Source organism: Bos indicus, chromosome 3, assembly GCF_029378745.1.
Source record: "Bos indicus isolate NIAB-ARS_2022 breed Sahiwal x Tharparkar chromosome 3, NIAB-ARS_B.indTharparkar_mat_pri_1.0, whole genome shotgun sequence".
Lineage (NCBI taxonomy): Eukaryota > Metazoa > Chordata > Mammalia > Artiodactyla > Bovidae > Bos > Bos indicus.
The window spans coordinates 69,261,050-69,283,045 of NC_091762.1; the positions used below are offsets into that span (position 1 = coordinate 69,261,050).

General features: G+C 37.2%; 1 protein-coding gene across 2 annotated transcripts in view; it reads right to left on the reverse strand.

Annotated features, from left to right (window-relative positions):
• MSH4 (mutS homolog 4) overlaps positions 1-21,996 on the reverse strand; it is a 102,757-nt gene that overhangs the window by 38,540 nt on the left and 42,221 nt on the right. The window contains exons 9-13 of one of the 2 annotated variants that reach the window (XM_019957250.2): positions 16,333-16,407; positions 11,163-11,227; positions 9,930-10,099; positions 1,833-1,969; positions 743-846 (exon numbers count right to left, since the gene is read on the reverse strand). In XM_019957250.2, the coding sequence (XP_019812809.2) occupies positions 743-846; positions 1,833-1,969; positions 9,930-10,099; positions 11,163-11,227; positions 16,333-16,407 (551 nt within the window). The remainder of the gene's footprint in view (positions 1-742; positions 847-1,832; positions 1,970-9,929; positions 10,100-11,162; positions 11,228-16,332; positions 16,408-21,996) is intronic. The other variant, XM_070786295.1, reaches the window with a different exon arrangement.

A 21,996-nucleotide genomic window follows, 5' to 3' on the forward strand; every position in this document is an offset into this window, starting at 1 on the left:
GTAGTTACCATATTGTGACATAATATAAAAATTTTTCTCTTACATGGTAAAATATGTTCTGCAACTTAGTATATCTTATAAGCTTTTTGGTTTATGCTCTGAAATTGTTCTGAAAATCCAACATTTATCTTCATCATCTCAGCTCAGCAAGTCTGAATTTCCTAGTTCTTATTTCTAGACACATTGCTACTGTTTTATGAACAATAAAATACTGGCAATATCATAATGTTGTTATAAATGTACTAAGTCATGAGAATTTGAGAGCTTACATGCTAAAGAAAAAGAATAAACTGAATGAAGTCCCAAATAAGCCCAGATGTGCCAACTTCTATATCATGATGAAGTATCCACTACAGAAGTATCAGTGGTACCAGAGATATTTCAAGCTCAAGTCAATTATGACATTTCTTAAAACTGTATTAAAAGGATGAGTGAAGTACTGATGAAATGTGGATATTTGGCTGGGTATCAAGCCTTTTCTATACCCCAGTATAATGGATTTATTTTGGGGGAGGGGCGGTTGCAATTAGATTTGCCCTGAATATTCTGTGAGGCTCAGTGATCTCAATCACAATGACAGACTTTAAAGTTTTAACTGTTTTTCTAGGAAATGGTCTTTCCTTGTTAACATTCATAACTACAATTTTCTGCAACCAGAAAAAAAGTCAGTTAATGAAATGTATCATAGTATCTCAAATCAACTCAATTTAAATCAGTATTCAAACATTTCAAATGCTCTTACATATAAGTCATGTGATAGATTTCTCTCAAAGACTCTTGGCATCTTTCATTCATTTTAATTAAATCTGCTGATGTAAAGCTGTAAGAATTTTTCACTTTAGAAATCTGCTAGGAGATTAAAAAAAAAAGTCAAGATACATACTCTTATGAAATAAAACATACAGATTTTAAACAACACAATTATAGGTACTTAGGTTAATCACTTTAATTCTTGAGATAATTGTATCATCAAAAAAGTCTCAAATAATGTTTGTAGAAAAGAAAAGATCACTTCTCAAGTTAAAGCAGAGTATTTTAACCTAGTCTGTCTGACATGACTATTTTTACAGCTCTTAAAGTAGCCATGTAGAAATGTTAACAAAAATATTACACCTCATTACCAAGTAATAATATGTATGGTAGATAGGAACCTTCACTCCATCTGTGACCCCTGTCTTAGCCCTTGCCTCATAACCAAACTTCACTCAGTCTCTAACCCCATTACTAATTCTTGACCCATTTTTTTTTTACTTCATCCATCCCTTATTACTGGATAATATTTAAAGACCTGAAAGGTTTGTTTTTGTCATAAGGTACTCCCTGCAGGTAGAGAAAGATTAAAGTGGGTTAGACTTTCCCAAATCAGTATCCTGTGGAGGAATTAACGTATATATAAAAAAAATACTCCCCTGGTCCAAAGATTTGGCAATACTGGGTATTTAAAAAATAAGCAGATTTCTTTATTTTAGGACTTTTAAAGCTTTAATAGGTAGATGTGCACTGAGAATAACCTAAAACAGGAAATGGTACACTACTTTTCAAACTTCTTTGATCAAAAATTCCTTTTCGATTTTCTTACTTCATTTTCCTTTACTACCCTTATCAAGCTCCCAGAATTATGGGAAACACTGTGTTTGGTATTTCTCTTAAAAACTCTTCTCAATCACTCTTAGATTAGTAAAGTTGTTAGGTGGGTGGGTAGAAGTAAGAGAAGTAATATACAGAACATTCAGAAACCTATCATGTAATATTCAATAAGTGCCTGAAAATATGTAAGTGCAATTCTGTAAAATCAGAAACAATAATTTCCTAACCAGAATCCTAAAATGAACCTTAATAAACTCTGAAGGAAGTTGATCATTGGGTAGGACTGTACAATCTGTAGTCATCTGAATGAAAAATCCTCGAGCAGAGCTAAAACTTGTCCTTAAAGGAAGACTATATTTTTCTGCAAGCTGTGTTATCATTCCTAGTGGCCAGAAACAAGAAAAACAAACAAACAAAAAAAAAATTTGTGAGTAAATTACTCTTCATATTTAAAAAAATCACTAACATTTCTTTGTTATTTATATACAAGTAGGAAGCTCTTATTACTCTTTTAACTGAAATATGAAATTGACAACCCAGTCCAATATTCTTGCCTGGGAAATCCCATGGACAGAGGAGCTTAGCAGGCTACAGTCCATGGGGATGCAGTCAGACACAACTGGGCAACAGAGAGGGAGCACACACGCGCACACACACACATACTTGGTTTAAATACTGCATTAGTTTCATATGTACAACACGGTGATTCAGTAGGGTTTTTCGCAGATTATACTCCATTATAGGCTATTACAGATTAAATATAATTCTCTGTTATATAGTAAATTCTTACCAATTATCTATTTTTTGTATAGTACTTTGAATCTGTTAATCCCACAGTCCTAATTTGTCCCTCTCTCCTTCTCTCTCCCCTTTGGTAACTATGAATTCGTTTTCTGTCTGAGAGTCTGCTCCCATTTTGCATATAAATAAATTTGTATTGGTTTTTAGATGTCACATAAATGTGATATATAGTATTTGCCTTTGTCTGACTTATTTCACTAAGGCTAATATTCTCTAGGTCCATCCATGTTGCTGCAACTGCCAATATTGTTCTTTTTTATGGTTTAATTATATTCTATTGTATATATACCACATCTTCTTAAGCTACATGGGCACTTGTGTTTGTTCCCTATCTGTTAGGAACATGCTGTTAGGAACACTGGAGTGTGTGTATCTTTCCAAATTAGAGTTCTCATTTTTCCAGGATATATACCCAGAAGTATGATTGCTGGATCATATGGTAGCTCCATTTTCAGTTTTTTCAGGGAAGCTCTATACTGTTTTTCATAATGGCTGTACCAATTTACAATCCCACCAAAAGGGTATGAGGTTTCCTTTGTTACACTTTTAAACTCTAACAATTTTTAACATCTAAAATATGTGGTTAAGTATTCTTTTAAGAAAAAAACACTATAGTAAAAAGGTGGTCATTCAGATAAATATTTTGAAAGTAAAAGAAATTGCAAAAACCAAAATAATAAAACCAAAACTAGAGTTCAGTTCAGTTCAGTCGCTCAGTCGTGTCCAATTCTTTGTGACCCCATGAATTGCAGCACGCCATACCTCCCTGTCCATCACCAACTCCCGGAGTTGACTCAAACTCACGTCCATCGAGTCAGTGATGCCATCCAGCCATCTCATCCTCTGTCGTCCCCTTCTCCTCCTGCCCCCAATCCCTCCCAGCATCAGACTCTTTTCCAATGAGTCAACTCTTCGCATGAGGTGGCCAAAGTACTGGAGTTTCAGCTTTAGCATCATTCCTTCCAATGAACACCCATGACTGATCTCCTTTAGAATGGACTAGTTGGATCTCCTTGCAGTCCAAGGGACTCTCAAGAGTCTTCTCCAACACCACAGTTCAAAAGCATCAATTCTTCGGTGCTCAGCTTTCTTCATAGTCCAACTCTCACATCCATACATGACCACTGGAAAAATCATAGCCTTGACTAAACGGACCTTCGTTGGCAAAGTAATATCTCTGCTTTTCAATATGCTCTCTAGGTTGGTCATAACTTTCCTTCCACGGAGTAAGCGTCTTTTAATTTCATGGCTGCAGTCACCATCTGCAGTGATTTTGGAGCCCAGAAAAATAAAGTCTGACACTGTTTCCACTGTTTCCCCATCTATTTCCCATGAAGTGATGGGACCAGATGCCATGATCTTAGTTTTCTGAATGTTGAGCTTTAAACCAACTCTTTCATTCTTTCACTTTCATCGAGAGACCTTTTAGTTCCTCTTCACTTTCTGCCATAAGGGTGGTGTCATCTGCATATCTGAGGTTATTGATATTTCTCCCGGCAATCTTGATTCCAGCTTGTGTTTCTTCCAGCCCAGCGTTTCTCATGATGTACTCTGCATATAAGTTAAATAAGCAGGGTGACAATATACAGCCTTGATGTACTCCTTTTCCTATTTGGAACCAGTCTGCTGTTCCATGTCCAGTTCTCCCGTTGCTTCCTGACCTGCATACAGATTTCTCAAGAGGCAGGTCAGGTGGTCTGGTATTCCCCATCTCTTTCAGAATTTTCCACAGTTTATTGTGATCCACACAATCAAAGGTTTTGGCATAGTCAATAAAGCAGAAATAGATGTTTTTCTGGAACTCTCTTGTTTTTTCGATGATCCAGCAGATGTTGGCGATTTGATCTCTGGTTCCTCTGCCTTTTCTAAAACCAGCCTGAACATCTGGAAGTTCATGGTTCACATATTGTTGAAGCCTGGCTTGGAGAACTTTGAGCCTTGTGAGATGAGTGCAATTGTGCAGTAGTTTGAGCATTCTTTGGCATTGCCTTTCTTTGGGATTGGAATGAAAACTGACCTTTTCCAGTCCTGTGGCCACTGATGAGTTTTCCAAATTTGCTGGCATATTGAGTGCAGCACTTTCACAGCATCATCTTTCAGGATTTGAAATAGCTCAACTGGAATTCCATCACCTCCACTAGCTTTGTTCATAGTGATGCTTTCTAAGGCCCACTTGACTTCACATTCCAGGATGTCTGGTTCTAGGTGAGTGATCAAACCATCGTGATTATCTGGGTCATGAAGATCTTTTTTGTACGGTTCTTCTGTGTATTCTTGCCATCTCTTCTTAATATCTTCTGCTTCTGTTAGGTCCATACCATTTCTGTCCTTTATTGAGCCCATCTTTGCATGAAATGTTCCCTTGGTATCTCTAATTTTCTTGAAGAGATCTCTGGTCTTTCCCATTCTGTTGTTTTCCTCTATTTCTTTGCATTGACTGCTGAGGAAGGCTTTCTTATCTCTTCTTGCTATTCTTTGGAACTCTGCATTCAGATGCTTATATCTTTCCTTTTTTCCTTTGCTTTTCGCTTCTCTTCTTTTCACAGCTATTTGTAAGGCCTCCCCAGACAGCCATTTTGTTTTTTTTGCATTTCTTTTCCATGGGGATGGTCTTGATCCCTGTCTCCTGTACAATGCCACGAACCTCCATCCATAGTTCATCAGGCACTCTATCTATCAGATCTAGTCCCTTCAATCTATTTCTCACTTCCACTGTATAATCATAAGGGATTTGATTTAAGTCATACCTGAATAGTCTAGTGGATTTCCCCCAGTATAACCTCTATATTAGGAATATTGGAGTTTACTTAATATTTGTTTCACTTGTGTGATATTATACATAGAAAACCCTAAAGACTCTATCAAAAAAACTCTGGTGAGTTAAATTAGAACTCACCAATGAATTCAATAAAGTTGCAGGATACAAAATTAATATACATAAATCTGTTAATTTGTACTTAGAAAGCTATAAGACACTGATGAAAGAAACTGAAGACAACATGGATAGAAAGATATATCATGTTCACTGACTGGAAGAATTAATATTGTTAAAATGACTATACTACTGAAAAAAATGTATAGATTCACTGCAATCTGTATCACAATATCACTGGCCTTTTTCACAGAATAAGTCTAAAATTTGTATGGAAACACAAAGACATTGAATAGCCAAAACAATCTAGAAAAAGAAGAACAAAGCTGGAAGTATCATGTTTCTTGATTTCAAACTATACTGCAAAGCTCCAGTAATCAAAACAGTATGGTACCGGCACAAAAACAGACACATAGATCAAAAGAACAGAGAACCCAGAAATGAATGCACATTAATACGGGCAATTAACCTATGACAAAGGAGGCAAAAATATACAATAGTGAAAAAACAGCCTCTTCAATAAATGGTGGTGGGAAAACTAGACAGCTACAAGAATCAAACTGGACTACCATGCACAAAAATAAATTCAAAATGGTTTAAAGACTTAAATATAAAACTGGAAACTATAAAATTTCTAGAAGAAAACCGGCAGTAAGCTGACATCAGTCTTAGTAATACGTTTTTGGATGTATCTCTTCATGCAAGGGAAATAAAAGCAGAAATAAACAAATGGGACTATACCAAACTAATAAATTTTGTACAATGAAGAAAACCATTAACAAAACAAAAAGGCTGCCTATTGAATGGGAGAAGACATTTGTAAGGATATATCTGATAAGGGGTTAATATCCAAAATATACAATGAACTCATACAACTTAATAATAATAATAAAAAAAAACTCATTTAAAATCATGCTGAAGATCTCAATAGACATTTTTCCAGAGAAGACATACAGATGGTCAACAGCCACATGAAAAGATGCTAGACATCAGTAATCATCACCAAAATGCAAATTAAAATCACAATAAGATATCACCTTACACCTATAGAATGACTATTACCAAAAAAGACAACAAAGAACAAGTGTTGGTGAAGATGTGGAGAAAACAAAACTCTGGTACACTGTTGGTGGGAATGTAAATCGGTGCAGCTGCCACGGAAAAGTGTGGACAGTTCTCAAAAAATTAAAAATAGGTAAATCAACTATACTTCAATAAAAATAAATATTTTTAAAAATCTAAGATAGAACTAACCATATGATCCAGCAATTCCAATCCTAGGTATTAAAAAAAAAATACACATCCCTTTGTTTGTTGCAGCATTATTTACAATAGCCAAAATATGAAAGCAAACTTACTGCCCATCAATAGATGAATAAAGAAGTGGTGTGTGGGTATGTGTATTTGTTGTTGTTCAATAGATAAGTTATGTCCAACTTTTTTGTGACCCCTCAGACTATAGCACACCAGCCTCCTCTGTTCAAGGGATTTCACAGGTAATCAATACTGGAGTAGGTTGCCATTTCCTTCTCCAGGGGATCTTCCCAGGGATTAAACACTCATCTCCTGCATTGGCAGGCAGGTTCTTTACCACTGAACCACCCAAGGAAGCCCATGTGTGTGTGTGTGTGTGTGTGTGTGTGTATTATGCTATCATCTGGCTAACACCAGCCATTAAAAAAATGAAATCTTGTCATTTGTGATAACATGGATGGACCTAGAGGGTATTAAGCTAAGTGAAATAAATCACACAAAGAAAGACAAATACTGTATGATTTCACTTATATGTGGAATCTAGAAAACAAAACAAATGAATAAACATAACTGAACAAAAACACAGTTATAGCTACAGAGAACAATCAGGCAGTTGTCAGAGGGAAGGAGAGGAAAGAAATAATGAGGGAAATTAAAAGGTATAAATGTCCAGGTGCAATACAAGTATGAAATGTGTACACTGTGGGTATGTAAATACAGTCAATAACTATGTAATATATTTGTACGGTGACAGATCATAACTAGACATGGTGATCATTTTGAAATGTATAGAAATACTGAATCACTATTTTGTGTAATAGGAACTAACATAATGTTGTAAGTCAATTATTCTTCGAAAAAAAAAAAAAAAACTCAGAAAAAAAGAGATCAGATTTGAGGTTACCAGAGGCAGGGGTAAGGGGAGAGGGGATTAGACAAAGGCAATCAAAATGCACGAATTCTAGTTATAAGTAAGTACTAAAGATGCAATGAACAACATGATAAGCATAATTAACACTGCTGTATACAGCTGGCTACAGTCCACTAAGAGGACACCACTAAGCAATTGAGTACATGGATGCACACATCCATGCACACACATTATATATGAAAGTTGTTAACAGAGTAATTCCTAAGAGTTCTTATCACAGGAAAAAATATTATTTTATTATTTAATTTTATATCCATATTAGGATGGATGTTCATTAAATGTATTGTGATAATCATTTCATGAGGTATATAAATCAAATTATTATGTATACTGTAAACTTATACAGTGCTGTATATGAATTATCTCAATAAAGCTAGAAAGAAAATAAAAGGAAAAGTTATATGTTATTGCAATAATTAATTCACAATAAGAAATTCCCTCTAAAAAGCATACTTTACAAGGCAAAATATTCCAAAAAGGAAATAGGTGTTTCATCATTTAAAATTCCTAAAATGTCCAAATCTTCCTATCAATTGCACACTCACTACAGAGTTCTAAATTTCTAAATTTATATTTTTAACATGATGACCATTAACTATTTGAATATTACTTGAAAATACTAACATCTTTATTCCTCAAATTGTTCCTCCAAGAATTTTCCTGTTTTTCTCAGTAGTACCACCATTCTCAGGCTAATCATTTCAATTAGCACCAGTGGCTACATTTCTTTTTACTTTACCATGGCCATATCTACTCAATGATTAACTCTTATCAATTCTTCCTTTAACCTTCATATTTCTCTTTTCTCATATACACCTGCTGTGTTAACCTGTAGTAGCTTAAAATAGTTCCTCTTTCCGTTGCTCCACTCAAACTCATTCAACACATCTTCCTGATCAATTTCACTCCACAGAGCAAAAATATCTCACTGCCTCTACATTCTCCTTGGGAAAAACCTCCAAACTGACCTTCAAAAACTAAATTCAGATCCCCAGTCTACATTTCTGACCATATTATCTCTTACTAGTTCTGTAAGAAAATGCCTTATTCCATCCTAACAAATTTCCTCACTCATCCCCTAAAGTTTCTTCAGGCCATTGTGCTTTAGTTTGTACTAAACTAAAGTACAAAAAAAAAGTGGGGGTGGTGGTAGAATTCCTTTTTAGGCTATTTTATGTACTAAAAACATTCCCATCTTCTATGCCTCTACAACCCAGTCATTCTCTGATCCCTCTAATCTATTTTTTCTTCATTTACCTTACATCTATGTGAAATTATGCACTATATATAATTAATATACTTTATGTAGCAATATGGACACACGCATATATATACATACATATGTTTGTTTATTACCTGTCTCTGCTATTATTATAGCTTTATGAGGACAGGGAATTTGTTCTGTTCACTATGTATTCCCAGTACCTAGGAGATTTTTTACTAAGAGACTTTACTAGATTTTACTAGGATTTTTTACTATATTTACTAGGAGATTAATAAACTCATTAAATGAATTACTGTACTGGCTTGCAAATGCTACTTTTCCCAGACAAAAATATCTCTTCCTCCACTGAAACCCATTAGCACTGATAGACAGTATTTTTCACATAATTTATATGCAACACTGTACTAAGGTAAAAACTACTCTCCAAGCCTTCATGTAACCCTATATTTAAATTTGAAGACACTCTATATTTAACTTTGGAGAAAAGAAGTGATACATTTTAACACATTGAGATCTTTTTTTTTTTTTAAAGGCTCCTTAGACGATAATGGAGCCTTTAAAATAAAAAAAAGGTTCCTTAGACGATAATATGAGCAATGGCACCCCACTCCTGTACTCTTGCCTGGAAAATACCATGGACGGAGGAGCCTGGTAGGCTGCAGTCCATGGGGTTGCGAAAAGTTGCACGCAACTGAGCGACTTCACTTTCACTTTTCACTTTCAGGCATTGGAGAAGGAAATGGCAACCCACTCCACTGTTCTTGCCTGGAGAATCCCAGGGACGGGGGAGCCTGGTGGGCTGCCGTCTATGGGGTCGCACAGAGTCGGACACGACTGACGTGACTTAGCAGCAGCAGCAGCAGACGATAATATGGGCTTCCCTGGTAGCTCAGAGATTAAAGCATCTGCCTGGAATGCGGGAGACCTGGGTTCAATCCCTGGGTCGGGAAGATCCCCTGGAGAAGGAAATGGCAAATGGAAGATCCCCTGGAGAAGGAAATGGCAATCCACTCCAGTACTCTTGCCTGGAGAATCCCATGGAGGGAAGAGCCTGGTAGGCTACAGTCCATACTCACAAAGAGTAGGACAGGACTGAGTAACTTTCCTAGACGATAATACGTTTTAATCTTATCTGTCGTTTTGGTAACAAAAAATAAAATTAAAATATGCCTGGTTAATATCATCAGCAAAAACAAAAAGCATGTCCTAAAACAGTTTGCTTTATTTCGAAAAATCAGAAAACATATGCTCAAAACTACCTGCTATGTCATCTACAATCTCTGTATATGTTCTTCTGGCTATGTCAAGAAATTCATTTATGTTAGACCTCACTGCATAGCACTTCTGAGTCCTCATGTTCAGGCATCCCTTCATGTATCTTGCATCATCATTAATTACTGTTTTAATCTTGTCAAGTATGATTCCAAACCTGAAAATGAAATTATAGGTAATAAGTCAGTTATTTTAATTTGCAATTTGAATATGTTAATGGTAACAAATATCATATCTTCTTAAAATTATTGTTGAAAATTTTTTTGTAAATAGTCAATATATATATGAAACTATATAAGTTAGGACTCTGACTACATCAATTTTAAACTATTTTGTCAGTCCTAAGTACGTTCCTAAAAAAAAAAAGTGACATCACCAAGGTTAATCCTACAATGGCTAGTAGTCTCCCAAACTATACATACTAATTGTGTGTGAATATAAAAATATATCCCTGAATCACTATTATAAAATTCTGGTTTCATGCTCGTGGGCTCATTTAACATTTACTTATACCATGAGCATTGTGTTAGGTGCAGGGAGTCAAAGAAGAATTAATATATGGTCTTTGCCCTCAGCTGGGGCAAGAGATACCAAACATATTGTGAGACAGTTTAATAACTTACTATAGTGATCATGCAAACTATAAGTCTGGTAATACCTATTTTCCTAACCTTTTATTTTATTCTATTATATATCTGTCTGTAATAATTCAGTTATACTATTAACCTCATTTTGTGACCTCACACAAGGTGAGAATCTTGAATCAATAAAATAACAGTTTTTAAGTATCATGAGTCTTTTTGGTCAAGAAATAAGGTGCTACTGCTAAATGCAATACTAAAATTAAACTATAGATATTATTCAGTATTCATATAGACTATTTTTGTTACATTAGGTCCTTATGATTTAACATAAGAGACTAATATATTTTTAGATTTGCAAGTTTTTCCAGGGAGAATAGCTTAAAAAAGAAACATCAAAATTTTGCATGATTCCAGTTTTTAATGCTATTCTAATTGTCCACTAACAAAAATTATGCTGTTACCCTATCTATTGTTATTTATAAAATGCAATATATAAATAAATTTTTAATAAATAAAGTTTTTTTAACCAACACTTAAGTAATTGTCCTACAAAATACAAATAGAGTTCTTAAAATCAGTAAAGATCAGGAAGAAAGGAATAATCTGCTATTTTATTAACAGTTGAATGACAAAGACCTCTTATCTTCCAAGGAACCATAATAAGCTCTTAATAAAGGTGTGTTACAGTTCTTCAGAGTAATCTATTAAAGAATAAGATAAACATAGTTAAGGATAATAAATTACAACATTATTGAAACAAAACATTTAGACTTGTTTAGTACTTTACATTTTACCAAGTACTTTCTTTCTTCATTTTCTCATTTACATACTCATAAAGGATATTTTATGTATGCAGGTGAAAACAGATTGTATCTGGCCCATTTTCCAGATAAAGAGCACATGGCTAAACAGTACCATCCACTGGTTTACTATTATGACTTACTTTTCTTGTCTCCTAACTAATCATTAACTTTAAACTACTTATTGTCAATAGTAACTTAAAGTTATCATTATATATTCTGAGTATTCTATGTATACTTCCAAAATGTGGGTTAAATGTACATTAAACTAAAAAAGTGTTTTTATGTTGGTAAATAGAGCAAGTTCTCCATTCTTATATGACAAAAGTATGGATCCTTATTTTGCTTACTGGAAACTATGTGTGGTCACTATTTGAATAAACAGAAAACAGTAGAAAATATAGGTAATCTGATTTTAACCTTATTTTAGTTTTCTATGAGACAATGGCAATAATAGCTTTTTTGAAGAATAGAAAAATAATATTTACATACCAACAAAAACAAGTAATTCATAAAAGCATAAAGAAACACATTTATTATTCTATCATACCTCCAAAGACAAGTATTATGGTATACATCCTGTCACTTTTTCATATCAAAAATTTAAGGATGGAGCCAAAGCAAAAAGAATACCCAGCTGTGGATGTGACTGGTGATAGAAGCAAGGTCCGATGCTGTAAAGAGCAATATTGCATAGGAACCTGGAATGTCAGGTCCATGAATCAAGGCAAATTGGAAGTGGTCAAACGAGAGATGATAAGAGTGAATGACAACATTCTAGGAATCAGAGAACTAAAATGGACTGGAATGGGTGAATTTAACTCAGATGACCATTATATCTACTACTGCTGGCAGGAATCCCTCAGAAGAAATGGAGTGGCCATCATGGTCAACAAAAGAGTCTGAAATGCAGTACTTGGATGCAATCTCAAAAACGACAGAGTGATCTCTGTTCGTTTCCAAGGCAAACCATTCAATATCACAGTAATCCAAGTCTATGCCCCAACCAGTAACGCTGAAGAAGCTTAAATCGAATGGTTCTATGAAGACCTACAAGACCTTTTAGAACTAACACCCAAAAAAGATGTCCTTTTCATTATAGGGGACTGCAATGCAAAAGTAGGAAGTCAAGAAACACCTGGAGTAACAGGCAAATTTGGCCTTGGAATACGGAATGAAGCAGGGCAAAGACTAATAGAGTTTTCCCAAGAAAATGCACTGGTCATAACAAACACCCTCTTCCAACAACACAGGAGAAGACTCTATACATGGACATCACCAGATGGTCAACATCGAAATCAGACTGATTATATTCTTTGCAGCCAAAGATGGAAAAGCTCTATACAGTCAGCAAAAACAAGACCAGGAGCTGACTGTGACTCAGACCATGAACTCCTTATTGCCAAATTCAGACTGAAATTGAAGAAAGTAGGGAAAACCACTAGACCATTCAGGTATGACCTAAATCAAATCCCTTATGATTATACAGTGGACGTAAGAAATAGATTTAAGGGCCTAGATCTGATAGATAGAGTGCCTGAGGAACTACGGACGGAGGTTCGTGACATTGTACAGGAGACAGGGATCAAGACCATCCCCATGGAAAAGAAATGCAAAGAAGCAAAATGGCTATCTGGGGAGGACTTACAAATAGCTGTGAAAAGAAGAGAAGTGAAAAGCAAAGGAGAAAAGGAAAGGTACAAACATCTGAATGCAGAGTTCCAAAGAATAGCAAGAAGAGATAAGAAAGCCTTCTTCAGCGATCAATGCAAAGAAATAGAGGAAAACAACAGAATGGGAAAGACGAGGGATCTCTTCAAGAAAATCAGAGATACCAAAGGAACATTTCATGCAAAGATGGGCTCGATGAAGGACAGATGGTATGGACCTAACAGAAGCAGAAGATATTAAGAAGAGATGGCAAGAATACACAGAAGAACTGTACAAAAAAGATCTTCATGACCCAGATAATCACGATGGTGTGATCACTAACCTAGAGCAAGACGTCCCGGAATGTGAAGTCAAGTGGGCCTTAGAAAGCATCACTACGAACAAAGCTAATGAAGGTGATGGAATTCCACTTGAGCTATTCCAAATCCTGAAAGATGATGCTGTGAAAGTGCTGCACTCAATACGCCAGCAAATCTGGAAAACTCAGCAGTGGCCACAGGACTGGAAAAGGTCAGTTTTCATTCCAATCCCAAAGAAAGGCAATGCCAAAGAATGCTCAAACTACCGCACAATTGCACTCATCTCACAGGCTAGTAAAGTAATGCTCAAAATTCTCCAAGCCAGGCTTCAGCAATATGTGAACCGTGAACTTCCTGATGTTCAAGCTGGTTTTAGAAAAGGCAGAGGAACCAGAGATCAAATTGCCAACATCCGCTGGATCATGGAAAAAGCAAGAGTTCCAGAAAAGCATGTATTTCTGCTTTATTGACTATGCCAAAGCATTTGACTGTGTGGATCACAATAAACTGTGGAAAATTCATCAAGAGATGGGAATACCAGACCACCTGACCTGCCTCTTGAGAAATTTGTATGCAGGTCAGGAAGCAACAGTTAGAACTGGACATGGAACAACAGACTGGTTCCAAATAGGAAAAGGAGTTAGTCAAGGCTGTATATTGTCACCCTGCTTATTTAACTTATATGCAGAGTACATCATGAGAAACGCTGGACTGGAAGAAACACAAGCTGGAATCAAGATTGCTCAGAGAAATATCAATAATCTCAGATATGCAGATGACACCACCCTTATGGCAGAAAGTGAAGAGGAACTAAAAAGCCTCTTGATGAAAGTGAAAGAGGAGAGTGAAAAAGTTGGCTTAAAGCTCAACATTCAGAAAACGAAGATCATGGCATCCAGTCCCATCACTTCATGGGAAATAGATGGGGAAACAGTGGAAACAGTGTCAGACTTTATTTTTTGGGGCTCCAAAATCACTGCATATGGTGACTGCAGCCATGAAATTAAAAGACGCTTACTCCTTGGAAGGAAAGTTATGACCAACCTAGATAGCATATTCAAAAGCAGAGACATTACTTTGCCAACAAAGGTCCATTTATTCAAGGCTATGGTTTTTCCTGTGGTCATGTATGGATGTGAGAGTTGGACTGTGAAGAAGGCTGAGCACTGAAGAATTGATGCTTTTGAACTGTGGTGTTGGAGAAGACTCTTGAGAGTCCCTTGGACTGCAAGAAGATCCAACCAGTCCATTCTGAAGGAGATGAGCCCTGGGATTTCTTTGGAAGGAATGATGCTAAAGCTGAAACTCCAATACTTTGGCCACCTCATGCAAAGAGTTGACTCATTAGAAAAGACTCTGATGCTGGGAGGGATTGAGGGCAGGAGGAGAAGGGGATGAGAGAGGATGAGATGGCTGGATGGCGTTACTGACTCGATGGATGTGAGTCTGAGTGAACTCCAGGAGTTGGTGATGGACAGGGAGGCCTGGAGTGCTGCAATTCATGGGGTCGCAAAGAGTCGGACACAGCTGAGCGACTGAACTGAACTGAACTGATTAACTACTTGGTTCCATTTTTTGTCATTTTCCACATTTCCATTGGCACACCAGTATTTTCTCATAAAATTACACAAGTTTTATGATAATAGAAAGATTTTCTGTCATTTGTGATAAAATTTTCCTAACTTTGTCATTTTGACTTTGCCTTAGACATACCAAAGTTTGAAACTTTGTGTTTCATCAACTATCAGTTTGGGGGGATGATTTATTATACTTATTTCATTCTAAGAAAGATGACAACACTTTTGAAATATTTTGCCTAATTGTTGTATGTGTCTGTAGTAGAATAAAGTTTATAACAAAATTTTTCTACACTTTTCATTATTTTTTATTTTTATAAAGTGATTCTTCTTTGTCTTTTAATTTAAAGTTTTTCAAATATTGTACACCATATAGAATTAAAAATAGATGAGAAAAATCACCATTTTATAACCATCACAGTTATGTCAGATAAAAGTTATTAATAAATACCAAAATCAAGGGGTGAAAGTTTGACAAGGACCAGTGAATTTACCCAGTCTCAAGGTATCTCTCCACAGATTACTTATAACTTTATAGTGAAGTAATTGATCAAAGTTATTGTCACCAAGAAGGAAAAAGTGCCATGTGCCTCTTGATACTGAGAAAGATACAACATTGCTCACAGAGTACTACTGTCAAACATGTATAACCCAAATTTAATCATGAAGAAACAATCACACAAACAGGAATATCCTATTAAACAACTGACCCTTACTCTTCAAGATGTCAGTATCACGAAAGACAAAAAAAGGCTGAAAAACTTTTCAGAAGTATAAAGAACCATGACATTAAATACAATGCCTGGTCCTGGACTGGATCCTCTATCAGGGGAAAAAAAATTACCATAAAGAACAATATTAGAACTATTGGAAAAATATGAATACAGTATAGGCTATACATAGTTTACAGTTGATCCTTGAACAATACGTGCTTGAACTGTCTGTGCAGGTCCACTCATGGGTGGATTTTTTTCAATAGTAAATACTACAGTACCACATGATCTGCAGTTGACTGAATTTATAGATGTAGAACTGCAGATATGGAGGAACTGTGGACACTGAGGAACTGAGTATACAAACAGCAATAATAAGTTATAGGTGGAATTTCAACTGTAGGGAAGGTTGGTGCCCTGACCCTCATGTTGTGCAATAGTCAACTGCAATAGTATTGTATCAGTGTTAAATATCCTGAATTTTTAAATTATATTGCAGTGATGCTAGAGAACATCTTTGCTCATAGGATGTATGCACTTTAGAATGCAATTCATTCTCAAATTGTTCATTAAGAGTAATAACAAAGGTAATAATATGTGTGTGTGCTGTGTGTGGAAAGAGAGAGAAGATGGGAATTCATTATTCTATTCTTAAAACATTCTAAATGTGAAATTTTTTCAAAACAAAAACTTTTAAAAAACTGATGCTAGACATGTTTTACATAAGACACACACATATAAATTACCTTTAAAGGATCCACAAGTTCCAAGGTATGTTTTAGGTATATTAAATTTGTTATCTTTGATTCAGCTACATTAACCTATTCAGACAAAAAAATCCAAATGTGGACACCATAAATACTTAATACATGAATGAATTTTCCTTTTGAACATTCTACACTTACATTTTCCAAATATTTTTATTTATTAACCTAGGCAGGTAAACCACCTAGGTCCGGAGTCATCAGTCCCAGGGCCCCATACCACTAATGGTTCACGGCCTATTAGGAACCAGGCCACACAGCAGGAAGTGACTGGTGGGTAAGCAAGCAGTTTCATCTGTATTTACAGACACTCTCCACTGCTTGCATTACTTTCTGAGCTTTAAATCCTGTCAGATGAGCGGTGGCATTAAGATTCTCATAGGAGTGTGAACCCTACCCACTGTGAACTACAAGTATAAGGGATCTAGGTTGTGCACTCTTTATAAGAATCTCAATGCCTGATGATCTGAAGAAGAGCTGACATGGTGATGTTAGTGGTGAGGAATGGCAACAAATATAGATTATCATTGGCAGATAGGTTTGACTGCACAGAAGATAGATACGTGATACGAAGCAAGCATGATGTGCTGTGCTTAAGTCTCTCAGTCATGTCCGACTCTTTGAGGCCCCAAGGACTGTAGCCCACCAGGCTCCTCTGTCCATGGCATTCTCCAGGCAAGAATACTGGACTGGGAAGCCTATCCCTTCTCCAGGGGATTTTCCCAACCCAGGGATCAAGCCCAGGTCTCCCTCATTGCAGGCAGATTCTTTACCATCTGAGCCACCAGGGAAATCACCATAATAAATTAATTGCTTGCAGACTCATCAAAACCCTATCATTGAGTAGCAAGCAACAAGTTGCATCTGGTGTCAGGCTTTAGAGAGGCAAATGAGTTGATGTACTTCAATTGCACAGCTGTATCTGGTAGCAGGCTCTAAGTCAGAATCCAACACTTATTTCAGTCCGAGCATGGGCACACATTATTTTATTTACCACTTCCATCGACACCTATTTGCCACACTGTGCACTTGTCTTGTCACAGTTTTGGTAAGCCCACAAGCTAACCCTAGCCAAGGTGAGTGAAAAAGCAAACCCCGCTGAAGAGCTTCTTTGAAAAACAGGAAAGATCCAATGATGAGATAGCAGAAGACTCTAATAAGACTGCCAACAAAAAAAAAAAGCTGCATTTAAAATACCAAGCTGCTGCTACGTCGCTTCAGTCGTGTCCAACTCTGTGCGACCCTATAGACGGCAGCCCACCAGGCTCCCCCGTCCCTGGGATTCTCCAGGCAAGAACAGTGGAGTGGGTTGCCATTTCCTTCTCCAATGCATGAAAGTGAAAAGTGAAAGGGAAGTTGCTCAGTCGTGTCCAACTCTTCGTGACCCAATGGACTACAGCCTACCAGGCTCCTCCATCCATGGGATTTTCCAGGCAAGAGTGCTGGAGTGGGGTGCCATTGCCTTCTCCAAAATACCAAGAGCCCTTCTTAAATTACGGGTTCACTGCAACAGGTGATTCACATTCTCCAAGTCTGCTTTATATAATATGTGGCAACAGGCTATTCAACGAAACCATGAAACCTTCAAAACTGCTTCACACCATGAAGACCTAGCACCCTGCATTAAAAGACAAGCCTTTGGAGTTTTTCAAAAGAAAAAAGTGAACACAAAGAACAGAAGCAATTATTGAAGGCCACCACTTTCTCAAATGTGTCTTCACTGACAGCATCTAAAGATTGTGCATGCTGTGACAAAAATCGAAGATCCTGAGGACCATAACTAAGACTGGTGCAACCAAGTAAGAAAACAAACATTTTTTTTTTAAAGAAACTACTTCCAGAGGTAAGGAATATAGGGAATTTATTCATCAACTCCTATTCGGTACTGGTTAAGACCTATCACTGGGGCACTGAGGCAACAACTAGTGAGGCAACTCACTAGTTTCCCTGGGACCAGAGAAAAGTCCTCAGGTAGAAAGTTTTAGCTGCTTGCAAAAAGAAGCATATCTTACACAAAAGTGAATACCAAGAGGATGTAGGTGGCACACCAACAAGGTCTACTCCACAATAATGAGTAAAAAAAGCCAATTACAAAATGGGAAATGATATTTGCAACACACAGAATCAACAAGGGGTTTATATAAAGAGAAGCTCTACAAATCTAAAACAATGATAACTCAATAGAAAAATGGGCAAGACTTTCACAAAAGCAGATATTCAAAATGTAAATATACATATGAAAGCACATTCAACCTCATTAACAAAAAAGGCCAATTAAAACCACAATGAAGTACTACTATCTACCAACCACTATAGCTAAAATTTTAAACTGACAAGATCAGGTTTGGGAAAAGAGCAATAAGACTTCTCATATACTCCTGATGGAAGTGTAAATTAGTAGATACAATCATTTTAAAAAACATTTTGGCAAATATTTTGTCATTATCTACTAAAGTTGAAGGTATACTTAATGACTCAAATTCCATTCGTATGTACCCAATAAAAATATGTCCAAAATTCTATTAAGAAACAGATATAAAATTGTTAAGCAATATTATCTCTAATCGCTATAACCTGCCAACAACTCAAAAGTTCAACAACAGTGAAATAAATAATGGCATATCCATACAGTGGAATATTATATAGCAATGGAAATAAATGAGCTATAGCTACATGTGACAACATGATTAAATCTTACAAACATAATGTTGGCTAGAAGAAGCCAGAGATTAAAAAAATATACACTGAATAATTCCTTATATGTAAAGTTTTTTAAAAAACTGGTAAAACTAAGTTATAAAGAAAAATTAAAAAGTAATAAAAAGTGGTTTCTTTTCAGAAGGAGGTAGAAAATAATGAACAGGAAGAAGCGGAAAGAGAGTTTCATGTTTTGTTTTTATTTTGCTATTTTTGGCTGCGCTGGGTCTTTGTTGCTGCACACGGTTGTACTCTAGTTGCAGTGCCCAGGGCTCTCACTGCAGTGGCTTCTCTTGTTGCAGGGCACGGGCTCTAGGCTGCATAGGCTTCAGCAGTTGTGGCACTCAGGCTCAGTAGTTGTGGTGCATGGGCTCAGTTGCCTTATGGACTGTAGGATCTTCCCAGATCAGGGATCAAATCCACGTCCGCTGCATGGCAGGTGGATTCTTAACCACTGGACCACCAGGAAAGCCCAGGAGGGGAGTTTCAGAAGTACCAGAATATTGACTGGTCATCATGTGAATGTTCACTTTCATAATGCCTGAAGACACTTTTGGCTGTAACATTTGGGGTAACTGTCAGGGGACATTCAACTTTAAGGGATCCAATATGTTGCACTTTCTTCCTTTGTGTGCCATTTCTCAAGGACTCTCTGTTCCTTGTCAGTTCCTGGAATACAGAAACAAGTAGAGCTGTATGCAGTTCTCAGGACTGAGATCATGGGAAAGAGCACCTGCTTGGATTCCCTTCAAGTGACTCCCTTCAGTGACTCTCTTCAGCGACCTTGTACTTAATAGACTATCCATTTTGTTGTAACTGGTAGAATTTCATTCTTTTTAATTGCTGAGTAATCATTTTACTGAAGATATATGAGCATGTGAAGTGAAGTGAAATCACTCAGTCGTGTCTGACTCTTTGCAACCCCATGGACTGTAGCCTACCAGGCTCCTTCCTCCATGGGATTCTCCAGGCAAGAGTACTGGAATGGGTTGCCATTTTCCTTCTTCAGGGGATCTTCCCAATCCAGGGATCGAACCCTGGTCTCCCGCATTCCAGGCAATATGCATTTCTGCTAATACAGTACTCTTGTTCCACTACAGACTTGGGTCCCCCACGTCCTTCTTTCTGTCTCCCACCAATTCTTTAGAGAGTGGAAACCTACTGAGCTCACTTTCTCACCCGGGCTTTCAAGACCTTCTTGAGAGGACGCCCTATGCCTTCGTGAGCGTTACAAGTCCAGTGCAAGGGCTTTATTGGTTTTCCACGTAACCCGAGGGATATTGCTTTCTCTCTTTCTGTCAACTCCAGTCCGCAGGTCCCAGTCTGTAAAAGACCACAACAAGTAACAATTGGATTCTACTGGCATCTAGTGGGTAGAAGCTATGGTCCATGCTTAGAAACTCAGCAATGTCCAACTCTTTGCAACCCCATGGACTGTAGCCCACCAGGTTCCTCTGTCCATGGGATTCTCCAGACAAGAATACTGGAGTGGGTTGCCATTTCCTTCTTCAGGGGATGTTCCCGAACCAGGGATCAAACCCAGGTCTCCTATATTGCAGGAGGATTCTTTACTGTCTGAGCTAGCAGGGAAGCATCTAGTAGGTAGAAGCTGTGGATACCACTAAACATTTTACAATGCACAGAACAGTAAAAGAATTACCATCTCAACACATAAATAATACAAAGTTGAGAAAATCTGCTGTAGAGGAGTTGTATTACACAAATACTCTCTTAATCTCTTACATCACTGGTGATTTCCTTCCTGCTTCTTCTTTCTCTGTCTCTTTTCAATTTCTCCTAACCTTGATAGCATTGAAAAAATTAAACTGCTATAAACTTTACAGTTTCAAAGTACTAACTGTTGTCCATACCACATGAGCAGGGAGGCAGACCAGACCCTTCCCTAGGTGAGTACTCCAGATAAGTATCTAGCCCCAAAAGACACCTTAATTGCAGTTTGTAAGACCTTAAACTCTTGACCCACAGAAACTGAGAGGTAATAAATATGTATAGTTTTAAACTGCTATAGTTGAGGTCATTTGTTATGCTACAATAGAACACTAATTTTGATCCATGGGTCAGGAAGATCCCTGGAGAAGAGAATGGCAACCCATTCCAGTATTCTTGCCTGGAGAATCCCATGGACAAAGCAGCCTGGTGGGCTAAGTCAGTGGGGTTGCAAAGAGTCAGACCTGACTGAGCAACTTACACACACACACATAAAGTCTCTTTACAGTTTGCTTTTTCAAAGTGAAGAAGAGAGTCTCACCAAGGAGAATTGGGAGACAACTCTCTATTAGCCTTTTGCATTTTTGCACATCTAATGAGCAAAGGCACTGACTGCCTTTGTTCTACACAGACTTTTCAAGGATGTTTGTATAGTGAACACACTTGAAAGATATATTGTCTACTTCTAGGGCAAAGGGTAGGTTTGCTCACAGTCCTTGAAAATAAAGATGGGGCCTCCCTGCAGAATAGCAGGCAAATATGGTTCAACCCCTGGGTTAAGAAGATCCCCTAGAGTAGGAAATGGCAAGCTACTCCAGTATTCTTGCCTGGAAAATTCCATGGACAGAGGAGCCTCGCGGGCTATAGTCCATGGGGTTGCAAAAAGTCAGACTCAACTGAGCAACTGAGCACATACGCTTACTGCCCATAAGATTCAGGTTCCCTACATAAGCAGTTCTCTCCCGTGAAACACTGTATGTGCAGGTGTCATATAGCCCTCTTCACATCATCCTGTTGGAAAGGGAGCTTGGGGAAGCAGTGAAGAAAATGTTGATATTCTGGCTGTGGCTATTGTTATGAGTATCAAGTCTTTTCTCTCTGATCTAGGAGTCTGTGTCTTCTGTTAGCATTTATCAAACTGTGGCAGGCTACCTTGTCACTTTGGAAGTAGGGTAGAATATCGTATCCCTTACAGTTACTGATAACACTATGCTGTAATTG